At 42.6% G+C, this 19,807-nt stretch overlaps 1 protein-coding gene across 2 annotated transcripts in view; it reads left to right on the top strand.

Moving 5' to 3' along the window:
• PELI2 (pellino E3 ubiquitin protein ligase family member 2) overlaps window positions 1-19,807 on the top strand; it is a 161,447-nt gene that overhangs the window by 79,763 nt on the left and 61,877 nt on the right. The window contains exon 1 of one of the 2 annotated variants that reach the window (XM_019645042.1): window positions 10,551-10,658. The exons of the other annotated variant lie outside the window; for it this stretch is intronic. Coding sequence (XP_019500587.1) covers window positions 10,587-10,658 — 72 coding nt within the window. The 5' untranslated portion in view covers window positions 10,551-10,586. Of the gene's footprint in view, window positions 1-10,550; window positions 10,659-19,807 lie in introns of those variants that run through there. 2 annotated transcript variants of the gene reach the window in all.

The following is a 19,807-nucleotide window of genomic DNA, read 5'->3' as shown; positions in this document are numbered from 1 at the left end:
ATGACAGAACTTGAGGATGAGAACCTGTATGTTTTGCTCATCTTTTAATGCTGAATCCTGATGGCAGTACCTGGTGCACAAAAGATGCTCAGCCAAATGTTGAATGAATAAATAAGTGAATGGTGTATGTTGACTTTAAACGTGCTATTTAAGTTTTGTAACTTTTTACTATAAAATAATGAGTGACATTTGTTTATTAATGGTGATTTGATGATTATACTAAATCAGACTTAGTCCAATTTTTGTTGTGAGAATTATCACTAAGCTAAAATTGTTGGTTAAATTTGATTTCTTAATGTCCACTTGTAATTGAGAGGGTCCTGTTGTTAAATTGAAACCTTTGATAACAATGTTTTATGTATATTTCAGTCGTTCTGTTTTGACTTTCTGGAATTATGGGTCATTCTACATTCTTTTTTCTTCCTAAAAAAAACATTACAAGAAGATTTGAATTATTTAATACTGCCATTGACAGTGACTCTCAGTATTATTAATTTCAAAGCAATATATGAAGAAATTAAATGTGTAAAATGGGCATACTTTTGACCGTTTAAGTTATTTAGAATAATTCATCAATGCAAGTAGGGAGGTAACTAAAAAATAGAACATTTTAAAAGGACTGCAAAAGCAACATGGATCAATTTAAGTTTTAGGATCTCTCTCTGCTCTATAAAGCCTCATAATTTAACAATATGGCCACTCTCCTAAGAATAGTAACTTTGTAACTTAAGCACATAAATAATCTATGAATAAATAATCTGGTTTTCTGTATAATGAGGTGGGGGCTAAAGTGGGCCCTAGCATCAGGCTGAGAGCCAAAGAATAAGAGCACTTTTTTCTAATTGAGAGAAAACAGGGAGGATGCTGGGTGCGTTTCAGATCTCTGATCTTTAATGTTTTGGTGTGTGTATGTATTATATATGTTTATATGACATACATTGTGTGTATATATATACACACACACACACACACATATATGATGTATTGTGTGTATATGTATATAGATGTCCTCTATATCTGTAAACATTTTTTTCTGGGAATTATTTATTATAAAAACATTAATGCTTATTTCTCAGAGTTAGACAGTGAAGGACAAAGCAATGATTCAAAATGCTGTGAAACAGTGAAAACATGAGGCCACTTACTGACTTTATAATTTATTTAACCAAGATTCATTGGGCACCTGCTAAGGGAACCCGTACTGTGCCAGCTGTTTTTGATAGATCCAGTCTTCATGCTAGTCGACCTTGAAGCCTGGTGTAAGATCATACGAGTCATTATGGGTGTTGTTTCTGAGAGGGATTATGACTGTGTATGACAGGTGCTCCCACCCTACTCTGCGGAGTAGAGAAAATCAGCTTCTATAGAAAGTAACTTTTTAGCTGAGCCTTCTGAATAAAGATATAAGGAGTTAACTCTGATAAGTGGGGAGCTGGATAGAAGGAAGGTGGAGAATGTGGAGAATGAAGAAAGAGCCAGTGCAAAGTCTTGTGGCAAGAGAGGGTGATGGTGATTCCTGCCACCCGAGGGGTTAGCTTTAGAGACCTGAGTCATAAGCAGAGCTGAGCCCCCAAAAGGACTTGTCAGCCCTGAATATTAGACTGGCGTTAGGTCTCCTTCAGCAGGGGACTGATGGGATCAAATTGCCATTTAGAACAGTCACATTGGCAATCACTTTGGCTTTGTAGAAGTGATAAAAAATTTCAAAGGTTGTTGAATACCTGGAGGTCAGTTAGAAGCTGTTGCAGCAATCTAGGCAAGAGGATGCTATGTTTAGACTGAGTTGTGGCAATGGAAACAGAAGTGGACAAATTAGAGTGATACACGCAGTAGGTTAATCAGAAGCTTGGATCAGTGTGGTGAGCAAGAGAGAATGAGACTAGGATTACTCCTGAGCTTCTGACTTGAGGACACGGATGGAAGACACGATCCTGCAGGAAGACCAGGGTCTTTTTATTTTGGGGAGTGGAGAAGGGTAGGAGAAGATGACTTCAGTTTTGGGATATGCTGAATTGGAGGCATTTGTGAAACCTACCAGTGCAGATGTTCAGAAGTCTGTGAGATGTATGGGTTTGGAGTTCAGAAGTGAGGTTTGGCAATATTAGGGAGTTATTGGCATAAAAATGGTATTTAGAGAAAGTGAGAATACAGCTCAGCCCTGCAGAGAACTTTTAGACTGATAAGAAGACTGGGTGTATTTGGAGGGCTTGGTAGAGAGGGAGGGGTCTATAAGGAAGGGCCCAGAGGGTGGAAGAGAGTTTGGGGGTGCTTCAAGACCAGGGGAATGGGCTGCAGGCTGTGAAGAGTCAGGCAAAGAGAGGACTGAAAAAGCCCCATGAGATTTCCCTGTGTGAGGGTCATGGGGGATCTTAATGTTCTGCGCTAGAACATGGAGAGCTGGGGATGGTGGTGGGACAGACATCAAATGGACTATGGGGAAGTGACGACATAGAGCAAGCGTAGGAAACTCACGTAATTTGATGGAACAAGAGACGAGAGTGTGATATTAGTGGGGGAATAGAGTCAAGGAAGGGTTTATTCAAGTGCTATTTTTAATATGGAATCCTTGAATGTGCTTAAATGCTGAGTCATGAGCCTACAGGGAAGGGGTAAATTGAAAATACAGGGCTGGGGGATAAATTGTGCAAGATCCTAGAGAAGAAGGCAGGAAGAGTGGCCTGAACAAGCACAAAATCCTCTTCATTGTAACAGGAGGAAGGAGGAACGTTTAGAATCATAGATGAAGGTAAATAAACTCAATGGAAAATTAAAGTGAATACTTAAAAAGCAAAAAACCATTCAGTGGTTTCAAAAGTAAATGCAATTTTGTGCTTTGAATAGCATTCATGTGAAGCTGAAGACATGGCAGGTGCTCCCAGGGAGCACGGCACCACCCCAAGGAGGTGCTTGCAAGGACTTCTGATGGCTGTTGGAGGGCACCTGTGCCCAGGGACACCCCCAGAGCAGGGTGCTGGATGTTGTTTTTAGGAAATAGTTGGGGGAGAGAGGGGAGTGGCTCATTAAATGCAATAGAAATAAAAGGCTGTTCTAAGTATCATGGGTGTTTAAAGGGGTAATTAGAGAATTGGATTATTTTTCCTGTGGACTAATCAGTAACCATTATTTTGATGCATGAAAAGACCACAGATAGCCTACCCATAGTAGTTAGCTTGTGACCAAATGTTTCCCAGCAGGAAGCATGGCAGCTCTTCGGTTTACTCTCTTTTGCAAAGGTTGAGTACTGAAGTGACACACCTCATTTATTAGGGCAGTTGCTGTAGGAAGTGACCTAATTAGAATGCATGGTAACTACAGGAACGTCCTACTCTTCTGATTACAGGGTCAGTGCCTCCAATTACTTTTACTTACTTGATTGAAACCGATTGGTTATGACTTGTTACCAGAGTTAATCAGAGAAAAGCAAAAGTTATATTAGAATGTGGGTGTGCATATCTCCCTTCCAATTCTGTTTCAAGGAAATGTTTTTATGTTAGTCTTTTTAAAAATCCCTTCTGCTTGTCCTCATCTTACAACGCCCTCCTTCACCAAGTAGATGAGATTTGTAAACCCTTGAAGACCTTCCTTCTAGTTTAACATCGCTGTTCTGGCCATACCGAATGCTCCAGTGTGTTGTCATTGCAGCGTTCAATAAATGACTCTTTTCATATGCTAGGCTGGATGTAAGATTTCTGTTTCCAATATTCCATTACAGACCACTTTGTTTTTCTAGTGGCTCTACATTTCTAGAATACACAAAGTGGTTTCCCTTTAGATGTTTTAAAATAACATGAAAATCCTGGAATTTATCAGAGCCCATGTAGTATTCTATGACTTTCCCTTTCCCCCTTGAACGTTTTCTTTGTTTCCTGCTGTTCAGTGTTTTATCAGTCTAATACCAATTTCCCTCTCAGTTTATGGCTCTCATACCTATGCTGTTAACCTTTGATATGGAACTTTGTCAAGTGTTTTCTGGAATTCCGAGATCACTGCCATTCCTTTTATTAAACTTGTCGGTGCTGTCCTCAGAGGGATTTGCTGCATGTTACCTGAGCATGACTGGCAGTGCCTGGAAGCTCGTTGGCTGTGCCTAATGAAAATCTGCTCAACAAGTTAGCAAATAAGGGCCCATAGTTTTTAGTGATTACATAGCGATTGAATTGTGAGCCTGCAGTGAAATCCTGGGAAGACGTAGAAGTTAATAACAACAACAACAAAAAATTTACCATTCAAGAACAGAGCAAACATTGGGCTTTAAGATTCATGAACTACATCATTTCTTAAGGCCCTTAGACACATGCTAAAATTATTAGATCCTAATAAATATTCCTTACATATTGCCAACGAAGCCAGTAGAGCAAAAAAAAATGACCGAATAATCTCTGTGTAAACCCTATATTGCTGTCATTGTCATATCAAAATCAGAACAGCTTCCACTGTTGGCTCCTGACTGTCTCAGTCACTGTGCTAGAAACTTGATATACTACATGAGCTCATTTAATTGCCTCAGCAGATAGGTTTTGAGCACCTACTGTGTTCAGGTACTATGGTACCTAGGGGATGCTATGCTCCCTGCTGTTCAGGAATTTATAGTTTAGTAGGAGATCCTAACAAAGTCGGAAGTCCCACGTAGAACATAATAGTGTTGGACACGTTAGGAATAGGGACTGATTTTCCAGCAGGTTCATTTTCCTTCTGCAGATTATATTTCCATGGAAACATAGTATCACAGTGTGGATAAAACACAGTTAAGCTTTAATGTCACCTAGACCCAGTGGGGGGAAAAGGGTGGTGTGACAGCTAGCAGAAGAGCTGGTGCCATCACTCCAGTGGGCTTCAGCACCAGCTAACGGAAGGAAGGGGGATAGCTGTCAGGACAGCTGAGCCCTTTCTTGTCTGGCCAGAGGACAGAGGGTCCACTCGTACAGAGCAGTGGCCCCGACCAGGAGTGGACCCTGCTGCCCTCGGCTGTCTTGGGGAGATGGCCATCATGCCTTTCTCTGGATGGAGTCTGGATCCTTGTCCAGATGGCAGGCACATTGGGGACTGTCAGAAACTCAGGCCTAGGACTCACAAGACAAACATGAAACTCTTCATCTTTTTTTAGACATAGAGGCAATAAAAGCCAGACGCCTCTTGCATGGCAGGCATGGTACTGGTGCCTACATTCAAAGTGCAATGTTGTCAAGTTGTATCAACCAGCTTTATAGAGAGAGTGTGAGCAGGTTAGGAGTCAGCCTGGTGAGAAAAGAAAGAATCATTCCTGAGTGCCTGGAAGGACGGGGGGAGGCGCCAGTGGGGAAGGGATTCTTAGGGGTTCCTTACTTTTTTCCACAGCGTACAGGTGCTGTGGAGGTGCCAGCTGGGCACCCTGGCCGGATTTGAGGGAGTGAGAGAGGGCTTTCCAGAAGAGATGACATCTGAGACATGACCAGTAAATTGCAGGGTGACGAGAGGGGGCAAGGCAGGGAGGAGACAGGAGAATGAGTGTTGAGACCGGCACAGCAAAATTCCCAAGAATTACAAGTAGTTCCATTTGACTGGAAGGTGTAGAAGAGAAAGAGAGGCTGTTAGGAAAGTGTTGCATTTGCCTTTTTCCTCCATGTTGACATTTGCACTCATGGTGCAAAAGCAGTGGTGGTGAAACTGTGCCACCTTAGTGTATGAATCGAGGCAGCGGCTCCAAACGGTAGTCATTTCATTCTCCATTGCCACAGAGCAGAGCAGCTGCGGTTTTTTAAAAAAAAAATGCAGTTTCACTTGTTGAAGCAGTAACATTTTTTATTAAATCTCAACCCTTGAGAACACGCATCTTTTTGTTATGCATGATGAAATGAGAAGCGCATATGAAGAATGTCTGGTCTGTCACCTACCACGGTATGTTAGTTGCATCGTTGCTGGTTGGCTGACTGTGGCCACCGGGAAGACTGTTATGGGGTCATGGTGTAATTGGGTTTTGGGGTTGGTAGGTGGGCCTCTGAGGTGAGATGTCACAGCGTTGTGGCGTGTCACCTCCTATGAATCCTGCCCTCAAGTTGCCACCTCTTTTCCCCTGGCATCCACAGTCTGGCTTAAATGCTCACTTAGCACTTAATGTGCATCTCTTATAGAGCATCCTATATTCTGTATTTATTTTCAGGTGTTTTCCAACCTTGTTAGGGTACAGAACATATTTTATTGATGTAGCTATATCGTCAGCTCTAATCATAGATAGTACTTGGCATCTAGTGAGAAATATATACTGGGGGGGTTCATGGATGGGTGAATGTAAATAATAAGGTAGGCTTTTGACTTTTATCAAATTTATAGAGAAATTTCATTAGAAAAGTATTAAACAAATGTGTTATTTTTGTATTTGTGGTTTCCAGGTGGTAATTTTGCTAGATGGCTGAATTCCAAGTGGGAGGTGGGATGGGGATACTATTAAAAAGGCTCTATAATTTTATTTTCTTTGTAGGTGTAGCTAAGTCACTTTCCTTTTTAAGGGGAAAAAAATCCATGCTACCAAAATTCTGAATCCACACAAATACATACGTGCTGGCTTTCCCCCAGGAGAAGTGTAATTCTGTGGAACATTGAAATCCAAAACCGGAAGTCAAATCGCTGACTAGGATCTTCATGTAGTCAGCAACAAAGTATTAAGAAGAGCCTGTTAGGTGCAAGGAATAGCTCTCGTGGTCACTGTTTGGGGCAACAAAAAAGAAAGGAAGAAAGAAAAAAACAGAGAACCGGTTGTAGGTGTCACTAAAGAAAAGTCAGGCAGTAAAATCAGCTGGAGGAAAAACAGGACAGAAATACAGTTTTCTTAGGACGTTTAAATATGTGTTCAAACAAACTGGGGACCTATATCTGAAGTCCACCAAACAAACCATTGTCTCACATTGGTAGGTCCTGAGCATAACTGATTTTTAAAACTCTACCCTACCTTGCTTGGCTTTTGTAGGTATTACTGTGCCATACTTTATTTTTACATTGAAATAATTCTCACTATTTCCCCCTAAGCTTTCTTGCCAGCGCCAGCTTTCAGTAGAGCACAGACCCTTAGTCGCTGCTCCGTGAGAAGCCCTGATCCAGATGCCACATGTCTCAGGCACCTCCCCTTTTCTCCCCTGGCATGCTGGGCCCCAGCTCCCAGGGGGCGAAGCTGTGTGCCTGGAACCCTGACCCACACAGGTTTAGCTGAGCTCCCATGGGGAGCTGGAAGAGACAATATATGAGGTGAGGAAGGGGCGGCGGGTGACAGGCTTTCTGAGGACAAATGAAGCTCCTTGGTGCTGCCTTATTGATCTCCTTTTGGAGGAAGAGAAGTCTGACTTTGAAATGTTCTGTCATCGCCACTCAGGTGGCAAGCTCATGCAGTTAATGTGCGAAGCTGTTGTGGACAGCAGTAAGACTCACGACTCTTACTCTTATTTCAGTGCCTCCTTACCTGCAGACATCCTGGAGCCTGGAACAGGACAGGGACATGTGTCCCAACGTCCAGATTCGGCATGTACACGGGAGCTGAGCACACACCTGCCTTGCAGGAGAGGGGAGGCATGCGCCATTACTAAGAAATCAATCTGAGGCCAATGGCCAGATGCACCAGAGGTGCTGGGGGTGAAAGGCAGGTTGGGAGGCAGAGTCCAGAGGAGCTTCTTGGTCTACATATGCTGCACGTGCCTTTCCAGGAGCCCTGGGGTAGAGTGGAGGTGGTGCCTCTGCCCTGACCGCAGCTTTGAGCCATTGCTCTTCACTCTTCTTGCTGAGCCTAGTTCAGCTTTAGAATTATTCCTAAAACTAGAAAGGGCCCCTACAGGCAGACTGCCTCGAGTATCAGGTTTTAAAGAACAGGAACTCTGGCCTTGGGAGACATCCTTATCACCTCCACCACCTCCTCAGGAAGTAGAGACACAGCCTGGATAATGATACCTGCTCTCCTCCAACATGTGTGGATGAAGTTACAGTTTGTATCATTAGGAATTACTTTAATATTTGTTTTGCATCCCACCTTTTGGCCCCAGGCAAAAGTTTTGCACGGTAGAGGCAGAAGGAGATCCAGAAGGGCATGAGCTTGTTGGATGTCCAGGAAGCAGCATACTTCATGGGCATAGAGGGCACCGTCAGAGAAGAGGGGAGCTCAGGGCAGGTGCACTGGGCAGCGTGGGGCAGTTCCCAGAGGGAGCGGGGCAAAGGCCAGATTGCAGAGAATAAGTGAAGAAGAGAGAAAAGAGCTTGTGAGTTTGGCAGTTTGATGATGAAGCGAAGAATTGTGGTGGTGATGGTGGTTTTAGAATGGAGGGGGCGAAAAATGAGTTTGGGAATGAGGTTAATAAGCCAGCTCTAGAGAGAAGGGGGTTGAAACAGCAAGAGCGGGGCTCGGAGTGAGCATTATTGATAATGGGTAGGAAGATGCCAGCGAAAAACTGAGCTTTATTTAGCTGGTTTGCTCCTAGGGGATATATCAGTTTTCTGAATGACAAATATGTGCCTCATGCAGGGGTAATTTTTAAGGACTCGTTTACAAGGCTTGTCCTAATGTCACTATGATACTACCTAGTAAAACTCACAGATTCCAAATTGGGATCTACAGGGAAGTATATTCTTAAATTAATAGGGATGCAAAGCCAGAAAATTTGTCTAGCTTTCTCACCTTGGCTCAGGGACTGGGGAAGCCAGCCGAGATGGGAGCCTGCCGCTGAGGCAGAGGGCTTGTGGGTGGAGGCGGTGGGGAGAGGGCTAGGTAGGAGGCACTGAGCCCTGAGCTATGACCTTCACAAGTGCCGGGACGAGTTTGGGACAGGAAATGATGCTAGTTTTTCTCCTGATTCATTTTTCCATGCTAATGGCACTCCCCACTTGTAGTGATTGGGTTTGGGGCGTATTGTTTGGAACATCTGCAAATGATAACATGCCCTGGTCATTGCTTTTGTAGAGTATCCTCATTTTTAGTCTCTTTTCCTCTTCCTAGTCCACCTGAATGTGTCCAGTGAGATGAATTTTTTCAAGTGGCTGCTTCTTGGTTGGTTCTCTTAGTAGGAAGAGGATTCAGTCCACATGCCATAGAGGGAGCTGAACTTGAAGCCAGCTGCGAGTATGCATCAGGCACAGCCTTGGAGGGGGCCAGTGGGCACATCAGCCCCTGGAGTTGGGGAGATAGATATTCATCTCTTTTTGGTGGAACCCTCACCATATTTTTCGCATCTGTAAGATATTCATATATTGAGGGGCACAAAAACAGCATTTTGAAGTACCATGTTTGATTAGCAGGAGAGAAGTTTGGTTGGAAGGGAAGTGGAGGAACACTGAAAACATTAAATGCCACCTAGAGGGTGTCCTTTCAGACCTGGGCTCCCGTCTGTGGTGTATCAGGGACCTAGGTAAGATGCTGGGCATAGATAGACTAAGGCAGGTCTTATTGTCAGGGTTTACAGCCTGCGGAGAAATGGCCAAGGAGATAAATAATGCAGTGCTGTGTTACCAGCTCTGATGGGGGAGCTCATGACCGCAGCGACTGCATGGGGTTATACTCTATCTGAACAGCATCTTTTTTTCTGATTTTTTTTTAAATCTAGAAGTGCTGGGAATTTAGTAACTGTTTTACTTAAACCTATATTGTGAAAATTTTGGGGTGATCTGTAATTTGAGAAGAGGAGGCATCAGTAATTAACATCTGCTTTTCACTTAGCTTCAAGATGCTGGCCCATTTCATTCATGAATCACAGAATTAACGATTATCTTTGTAGTCTCACTTGGTGATATAGATGATGTCAGACCAGATCTTTCTCAGTTTTATTTATTTTAGCACTCAACGTTTATTCTCTTCTTTAACCCTCGGAAGTATATGTACTCAGTAGGAGATAATTCTGCAGTGATAGCCTGTAATGTGTCTTGCAGGCTAATCCCTCCTCATGGAGCACAGAGGGGTTCAGGAGAGGGCGCTTGAGGCTGGATGCCCTGCCAGACTATTGCTGTAGCAAAACAGCCCACAGAAAAAAACAACTGAAGGGAAATGTTGCTGATTGCATTGTTAGTGAATATACTTTGTTCTTTTCACATGATTCACATGATTTTTGTTTTCCTCAAATAGGTGCGTAGAAGGAAACAATACTTGTTTTTCTAGATTTGACTTATTTATAGCTTTTAAAAAACATGAGTTCATGAACCAAGACTAAAAGAATTGATCAGAAACGAAATAACATATCAGTTGTTGAAAAATTTGTTTGCATTAAACTGAAATATTTTGATTGAAGTCTTCATTTTGGTAGCAGAACACGTGAGTTACAGAGTGTTTCATTTTCAAAATTAACTGGGTCTTCAGAATTAGAGTCTTGAAATGTAGCCCAGTTTTGCAAGTAAAAACTTTAATTGAACTCACGGTTGTTTAATGACACCTGTCAGCACCTGTCACTGTCACCACTGGTATGGAATTTAGGTACCTAAGGTTTGTGAGTATCTGTCAGTAGCTGAAAACATACATAGGGTGACTGCAAAGTAATGACACTGCAGTGGCTTATAGAAATCATGCAGTTTTATTTTGTAGTCACATTTCATATTGTGGAATATATGTCACATTTGTGCTGTTATAATTTTTTTTATATGGGGAATACATGTCAACACTACTGGAGAACTTACTTAATCTGGTTCATACCTTGCAAAGAGGTCAACTCGGAGCTTTCAAGGTAACATTTAATTTTGCTTCATTATTTAATCAGCATTATGAAAAAATAAAAACCAAAAATCTGTATGCAGTTGCTGATGCATTTGCTTTTTATGTACCCATGAAATAATTCATCTTTTATTTGGTTTGGATGTCATGTATGTGTGTGGGCTCTGGACTGGGATGGCGTGGAGGCTGTTGATGGCCTTGGAGTCACACTCAGTGGGCTTGTTTGGTTTTAATGTTACTTGTTAAGGTTCCTTTCTGGTTTTTTTCTGCCTTCTAAGCCAAGTTAGAGTTACCCTATATTTAATCTTGTTCTCTAGATTCACTTCCAAGTTTTATAACAGTATATTAAGCTCGTTATTCAGCAGACTGTGAGCTGGTATTGTTGGACGTTCAGGTAGGACTGTTATTTTGTAAAATACACATATTCATACCCAACAAGACATAGGCTGTTTCCTGCTGCAAACATACTAGCTCCTGAAGGCAGATATTTCACGTAATTTGTATCAATTTTCTCAAATGTATAATTCTCTGTCTTATTTGCAGTGTCTGAGTTTTCATACATTTGATGCTCGTTTTCCAGTGAACACTGCTAGGCAGTAGTTATAAGCCAATCGTAATGGCATTCATTTTAATCTAATTCAGAGGGAAGAAAGGAACAGTTCTCGAGGCAGCGGCCGTGTTCAGGGCTCCCTCGCTTTTGAGATTCATGTCATCAGGGCTCAGTTTTCTGGCTCCTCTGAAAAAGCTAATTGAGTTTCTGTAGGCATTTACTTACCCAGCAGACAGTTGGCTCTTGGCTGCGAGCTGTTGACAGTCCTTGATTCTCCTGCAGCTGATTAGCATGCAATGTCACAGTGTCCCTAAGAATAATTTTCCTCACCATATAATAATTTAAGAATTTAATCCTTTCCAAACATGTCCTAAGGTATCCAGTTTTTTTGTCAGCATCTCAGTTCAGTTCTAGAAGTTTTTTGTTTGTTTTTTTAAGCACTTGCTGTGGGCGAAATAGCGTGTTAAATACATTAAGGAAAGTGTCTTCAAATAGGTTGTTGTTTCTAATAATTGAATTCCTTATTTTTTTGCTGCTTCATAGTTTCACTAACATCTCATTGGATAGTAATAAGCGTTCTGTGAGGCAGAACTATTAGCTGTGTGTCTCCCGTTTTCACAGATGAGGAAACCGAGGCCCTGGCACGGTAATGGGTTTGCCCAGGTCTGCACAGCTTATAAGTGTTGCAGGGGGATCTGCTCCCGTGAACTTGATGGACGAGGTTAGTGTTGAGGAGGACTGCTCTGGCTTTGAAGGGAGGGGAGTCCAGCGTGGCCAGGGCTCCACCAGCTGCCACCTTGTGAATGACAACTGAGGTAGGATCATTCTCTCCCTGCCCTCACCGTATCAGATGCCTTTCACGTGTGTCATTTTTGACATTTGGATTGAACAAAACACTTGATACCCTTTGATTCTGCTCCACACTGAAAGCTAGACACATTTTTCAGAAAGAACAAAAAACAAAAACACATGTACTAGAAAAAGGCAATTTATTTATTTGATCACTGTCTAACCTTTGAGACTGTAGCCTTGTGGCAGGCCTCTCTCTGTTCTCTTTTGTTGAGGCTGGTTGGTCTATTGTGGCACTATTTCCCCATGGTAGCTCTGTCTCCCGCTTTGGCCTCTGTCACCAGTGGCGATCGTCCCCATCTCACAGATCTTTTAGCCAACACTTCTTTGTGTACTCAAACTCACACTCACCTAGCTAGTAAAGAGCTACTGTTTATTAAGGATAATTTGCCAGGTAAGCAGTTTGATAATAAGTACGTTTCACGGTGTCTCGTAATTTCTCCCAGCCACCCTATCAGTTGGTATTCTAGCAATCTCTGTTTCATAGGTGAAAAAAGTGAGCATAGTAAAGAAACCTGCCCAGTGTTACACAGCTGGGAAGCGGCAAAGTGGAGTTGGAGTCGTGTTCTGCCAGACTCCATAGCCCGCAGTCTCCTAATTGAACCGACTGATCCTGTCCTCGCCATGGCCGTTTCAGTGGCCATGCTCAGTCATTATTCTGGGACATCTCCTCTCAGAGACTGTAATCTCGTGTTTTTGTTTTTCAATAGCTAGCTGCTTTTGCACTTTGAGATTTTCTTTTTTCTGTTCTAATGTTCACTCAAGCAGAATTAGTCTAATGTTTAAAATATAAGCCAAGAATTTTATTCTCTTCTTCTTTATCCCTTTATGGTGTAGAGCAGAGAAGTTATTCCAGGTGGCTCTTGCAGTAATAAAAATGATTGGTGTTGTAGCCAACATTGCTACTCCTTTAACTGTTGCCAATTTGGACCTTTTTGAGGACTGTGTAGAGACCTTCTGTTGTATAGAAGTTAATGTGTTGTGCCAAATTGTAAGGCTAATTTATTGCTGCCTACCCTTCTACCTCCCAGAAGTTTTCCTTTATTTTTCCCAAGAGATGGAAATGTTGTTTTGCTTTGTCTTTATGGGTAATATGTTTAGAAAATCAGACCCAAGACTCTGTGTGTGTGTGTGTGGGGGGGGGTAGAGAAGAGAGAATGAGAGAGGAAACAGAAGGAGGAGGAGGGAAAGAAGGAGGAAACAGGAGGAAGAGGAGAGGAAGATGAGAGGGAGAAAGAGAGAGGATTTGAATTGCCAAGGTTACAGACAAAGCTACACAAAGCTGTTGTTGGTCTGAAACTGGCATGTCTATAGCATGCACTGTGGTTCACAGACACAGGAAATTTGGTCAAAATTATATGTGATGAGAGATTATCTCTCGAAAATGTTAAAAGTGAAGGGGGTGGTCATGCGATGCTACTTGCACGTTAAGGCAGCAGACACCACTCTTGTGCTGCTGTGGCCTGGACTTTATAAGATGACTGGTCCTTACACCGTCTTGGGCATGACTAGGCTGATTTCTCTTGTTCTTTCCTTTCGCCTTTTCTAATACTAAACAGATTCCTAAGAAGTGAAAGTATCTTCAGATACAAGCCATTTTGGGGTATCCATGTCTCTTAATTCTTTCTAGGTTTTTTATTTTACATTAATATTGACTTGCATAAAGTTAAAAACTGTTTTCAATTCTTAACATTCCAGTTGTTTCTAATGTTCAGGCCCTTACTCTTTTATCGTCCTTCCCACTCCCAGCTATAGAGGATGATTGGTTTTCCCCCTTAGGACTCAGCTGTTACAGTCGTACCTCACCTTCTCCAGCAGCCCCTCCATCAGTCCTGAGCAGGCTGGAACCATCAGGATCAGCAAGGAAGTCAACTCAAGGTCTCTGAGCTGCCAGATGCTCATAAGAGGCTCCTTTGCCCTCCTCCCAGGATCATTCATTGTTTATAGGCAATTCTTGACTGACCAATTATTCCATTTTCATTTCTGTAGCCAATTTAAAAGCAGAAAAATAGATGGGGAAAATTATACTTAACGTTGATAAACTGAAAAGTAATACAGCATATATTCATTTTATTCAGTTCGATTCATTTATTTCTACATGTTTCTACCTTTCCCTATTCTACAACGCATTTGAGGCATTGACATCCTTACAGGGAGAGTCCCTTGTTGTGTCTTTAATGGATACAGGCTCCTTTAAGAAGCTCTGGATCAAAACTGTCATGCCAGGAACAGATCACTTAAGTTCTGCTAACACTTTTTATCACTCTGTTAATACTTGCCTTGGGAATCCTACCACAAGCCGTCCAGGTAAACAGTAAGCTCACAGCAGACACTGAGAATGTTCCTTTTCCACCAAACATGGTTCTTATCTGCAGGCTGCAGACACTGAGCCTGTAGCTTGCGCCTTGCTTCTGGTCTCTTCATAAGGCATTGGGCAGGAGGCAGGCACCCCAAGACGTGTCCCAGCTGCTGACTCCGTGACAGCACGGTCACCAGCACCAGGCCGACTGCTCTGCAGGATGATGGTCGTGCTCTCTGCAGCTTTAAAATCAATTGATTTCATTTGTGCAAAGGTGCAAGGGCAGGGGTGTTTGACATACAAATGGCACTCTGACCGGAAGCTGGTATTTGGGGAAAATAACTCAAAACAAAATGATAGTTTTGAAGCAACAGCTATAAGACACAGCATGTAGCTATAGTTTTCTTCTGAAAAACATCAAAATTTTCAACCGAGAAAAACACCTAGAAACCAGGTAGTACCCTATGTTTTGACATTTATAGAACAATTTGTATAAAAGGACAATACTGGATAAAGTGATTCCTATACTGATTGTCAATTTTGCCAAAACCACAAGATGAAAAAATCAGTATGTTTGAAATTTTTTAAAAGTATGACAATGCAAAGGGAAAAGGAGAGAGGGAGAAATCTGCCCAATGATTGAAAAGGACGGTGGGGAGCACCGCTTTACAATCCAGGTCTGTACATAATAATTGGTAGATAGCCACCACCAGGGTGGGAGGAGCTAAAGGAGGTGGTCCTGAAAATGGGGACTAGGAAGGATGAAACGACCACCCAATGGTTCCAACCTTGGTGACCAAAACCCAAAATCCTGTAAGGCTTTCTGGAAGGTATATACAGCTGTGTAGTTCAAGCTATACAGACATTACATTTATTCAGAGTTTTCAGAAACACGTGATCTTGTCCTTATAACAGTGATGTGAAGGAGAGGAGGCATACATAACCCAGTTTATAAATATGACGACAGGCCCTATGTGATTCTGTGACATGAACCACAGAAACAGACCTGAAACAAAGCCACTCTCACACCTGGCCGTCCTTTCTAGGAAGCTGAAGTTGCATTTCATAGGCTACACCTGAGACTTCTATCCTAAAAAGAACAAACACCATGTGGAACTCTTAAGTTAGGCAACTGAAGAGAGGCAAGGCCTACCTAAGGAGAGTCTGGGCCCAGGGAGCATCGCTCAGCCCGAGACATTAAAAGGAGCAGCTCAGGCCACCAGGTTAAGGAGTGATGGAGCCGGTCACAGGGAGTGAGCAGAGGAGGTCACGGAGCAGGTGGAGGAGAGGTGGGTCCCAGCCTCAGTTTGCCCAGGACCTGTGGTATTGGCAACAGATCCTAAGGGTTTGCCTTCTAACTGTTGAAACAAAAATCTGGAAATAGACACACATTTTTTTCAGTGCCCCAATCTCTACCTACCCACAGTGCTCAGGAATAATGATTTCATTTTGACGAAACAAGTTATAGAGGACTTCCATTTGTCAGATCCCAAATTGTGGTTGAGTTTCTTTTCCAAAATGTCTCTAAGGGCCCAGATAACAGGACCTTTAACTAGAGGGATGAGACTGAAACACAAACCCATGTGTGCCAGAGATACTATTTTTAAGAGTTCTCCTTCATTGGCATATGTGTAGATGAGCAAAGGAAAATTATACTGAAGGATGCCTTCAGTTCTCTGAAACCATCAGTGGATGAGTGATTCTATATAGATGAGTGTTATAAATAGTTGATGGGATAAGCATTCAAATTTTATCATAATCTTTTAGGTGGCTATGTCTTTCCTTGGGATCAGTCATTCTTTCCCCCCCTTTTTTTTTTAATGAAAGAGGGGTAACAGCATTCAGCTAATAGAATTGTGAAGAGCTTAATGTACATATCCTGATAATGTATGGCAACCATGGGAAACACTCAGTAAAGGCACTCAGCCCTCCCACAAAGAGGCTATGGAGCAAGAAGTCATTGACTGGAATAATAGTTATTTTGTATTAGGGCATATTTCTTCTATGCATAATGGCTGAAGGCTGCTGTTCTTTTTTAGTCTTGGACTGCTTTTGAATTTTTCTGCCTCCTTCCTTTAACTTTTTAAAAAAGTTAACCGAGCTCCTGCTATAGCATGCTAGAAGCTTTTATCTATGTCACCTCATTTAGTTTTCATAGCAAGATGTTCTTTTCATTGTTGTGGCTTAATTAAATACATGTTGCAGCTGTGATAGACTTTTTTTTCCTCAAATTCCAGGAATCATTGCTAGATATGGATCAGAATTTGTTCTCTTAATTCATCTAAGGTAGATTTTCCTCACATCACTATTAAAAGTATTTGAGTTGCTAGATAAAGCCAGCATTGAATGACACTTTATAAGAGTAATAACATCTAATACTTAGTTGGAGCTCACCATGTGACTATGTGCTAGGTATTCCTCAAAACCCTTTATTTATTTATGCATTTATTTCAGTTAAAAACAACTATTTGACTTAAAGAGGAACTCTTTGTCCATGGGAAAAGACATACTAATGCAATATCATGCTTAAAATAAAAAATATTTTTATCAAAGGTAATTCAAACAGAATTGTTTTGATGGAAGAGCTATCTTTGTAGTTCACAGTGATGGCTAAGGGGGCAGGGGCAGAGCTGGCCCTCGTCCATACAGATGAGAAAATGGCGCCCTTTCTGAGCAGATGCAGCCCCATGGAGCACAAGGCTTGGGGGATGGATGGTGCTTTTGTGCAAAATAGAAGAAGGCCTTTCTTTCTTTAGCGGACACAGCCCAGCACCAGGGTGTGTGGCTCAGGGAGCTAAGTGCAGGCTGGCTTTCAGCCCCTTGTGCTCCCTTGGGCATTGTACAGCCTCTCCTGACTCTACACAGCAGCCCAGGTTTGTGTGGGGGAGAAGTCAGGGGGGTAGAGGAGGCAGGAAAGGTGTTGATGGAGAAAGGGCAGAGAATGAATGTAAGAGAGGAGAACAGGGCAAAATGATAGCTTGGGAACCGTAAATAATCAAAGGCTTATTTCAGAATGGGGAGTGCAGGGAGCATGGCTGCGGCCCACCACTGCTTAAGGCTGGTCAGGCAGTTTGGTCCTTGAAGTGACCTTTCCTGCTCATTGCCCCATTCATCTCTAGAGCCTACCACACAGCCCTTATCGCCACCCTGCCACCAGGGGAGCCCCTCCTTAACTCCCTTCACTGGTCTTAACTTCTCAAACTGCAGAGTTTAAACACAGAGCTTATTTTAGGGGGCGGAGCTTATTTGTAGGCTCCCAAGGCTTTCAGGGGCAAAGGAATGAAAGGCACTGGAGGAATGGTGTGAAATGCAGTGGGAGCTTTGACATTCTCCCCCTTGCCTCTCCAGAACAAACTGATCCTCTGCCACTGAGTTTCCTTCAGCCCAGAGATGGTGAGAGCTGGCCCTTGGTCTTTGAACAGCCTGATCTCTACTCCCATATTATCTTGTTCCCCTGTGGATTGCAGATGTGCAAAGAAAGGCCGAAATTGTGGGTTGGATGTAGTCCTAATAATAGGAATGCAAAATATGGAAGCAGATGTGGATTGGATGTGGAGAAAGGAAAATCTGGTTGTAAAAGAGCCTTTTTAAGTTGGATACACATCTTGATTATTTCCTTTCCTTTCATACTAGAAAATATTTGATTACTTATTAACTTCATTGAGGGCCAGACGCAGATTTCAATACCACACGTAGTAACTTTGTAAAGCTGCAGAAGGGTGAAAGACATCACAGGGTTTTTATTCTTTTTTCCTGTTTGGAAGTCATTTATTCCGATTTCACAAGATTTGAATGCTGTTTGCTAATATTCCAGAAGGAGATTAATTTGCCAGTTTCTATCATATAATAACTGTTCTCCATGCACCCCTCATTTTGGCAAATGTAAATGTACGAGGGTGGTGAGATCAGTGTAGTTTAGTGTATTTCTGAGAAAAGAAAGACTTCATAGCCTGTGAAAAATGGGGCAATATAAATTGGTCTTATGTGGGAACGTGGATGAACATGGCTTTTAAAGGGAGAAAAGAAAGGGGATTGAGAAATGCATGTATGCACTTTAATAGTTCTGACCTAGAACTCACGACAGGCTCAAACGTATCCAGAATAATAGCTGGATGGTGTAGACTCTCATTTGAAGGGGCTGGCTTCATGCAGAGGGCTCCATGCTCAGAATACTTGCTTCAGTAGCGTCACTGAATGTTGCTTTCAAATGTTGAGACCTGTGATTTAGACTCAGGGAAGAGCAGGTTCTCTGCTCTGGCATTCATTTACTTAATCTGTCCCAAATTTCATATTCCACAAGACGGTCACTGTGACTGGGTGTGCTCTGCACACTTTTGTTAAGTTGGAACTCCTAACTTGGGAAGTCCACCGCTATCTTGCCCTCTAGTGGCTTTTAGAAGACTCAGGAATACTTCACTCTGGAACTTAGCTGGTAAAATTGTTGCTCTGAGAAAAGGGTCATCTGTCCAAAGTTCAGTAGGTGTAGAATTCCTACGAACATAAGATAATCCGCTTTGTATCTTTCTCTGCTTTTAGAAACTGAGCTCCCAGACACGTTCCACCCACTATAGTTTGTCAGAAATTTTTCATTGTTAGCCTACAAAAGCAACTCAGAATTTAAGTCATATATTTTATGGGTAATCATTTCTATACATATAAATGGAAGGAAAAGTTTTTGTTCCATTTGTGTAGGACTCTTTGGATTATTGTCTTTAAAGAAGTAATCTTTCCTGCATCGGACTTAGGAAACTCATGAACATGTCAGGGTGTGTGGTTCAGTTGAAAGGCGAAGACCTGGCCCCATGGCCACCCGCCCCTCTGTCTGCTTTAGCTCCTTTTCTGAGTCCCTCACACTCTGGGCCTAATCCTGTCCCAGCAGCAGCCATGCTGCTGATTTGCCGGTTGGTTTCTCCCTCGGTGCTCTGCCTAATTTGAAGGTCTGGGTAGGTGCAGATACGTGTGTATCTTCTGTGTATGTGCCCCAGGGCCTGCCGTAATAAGGTGCTTAGTATGTGGACACGCATATGCAATCAGTGATCAGTAAAGATGACCAAGAGAATGGAGTCTGACGCTAGGAAACAGGGAAAGCATAAGGCCGGTCCAAGAATTTGGAGTAGCAGCCATATGAACTTGGGGACTCCAGAGATCCAGGCCGAGTTGGGCAGCAGGCCGCTGTTAGGAACACAATTCTGAAGCAAGGCAGAGAGGCTTCTCCAGAAATCGGGGTATCTGAGAGCTCAAACTGAGCACAGAGTGTGTGTGGAAGAAGGTAAAACCATTAAAAGTGACAATGACCTCAAAGCTTTAAGGGCTAGAGGAGGAACCGACAAGTAGAAAGAGACCCTGAACGAGGCTTGCGATGCACTGGCCCCTCCTGGAACTCCCTGAGTGACGTGAGATGGGGTCCATCACTAACCTGAACGGAACATACTTTCTCACGTGAGGTCCTGTGCTTGTGTGTGAA

This window comes from Hipposideros armiger, unplaced genomic scaffold (genome assembly GCF_001890085.2).
Source record: "Hipposideros armiger isolate ML-2016 unplaced genomic scaffold, ASM189008v1 scaffold_5, whole genome shotgun sequence".
Classification (NCBI taxonomy): domain Eukaryota; kingdom Metazoa; phylum Chordata; class Mammalia; order Chiroptera; family Hipposideridae; genus Hipposideros; species Hipposideros armiger.
This window is presented reverse-complemented; position numbering and strand designations above follow the sequence as displayed.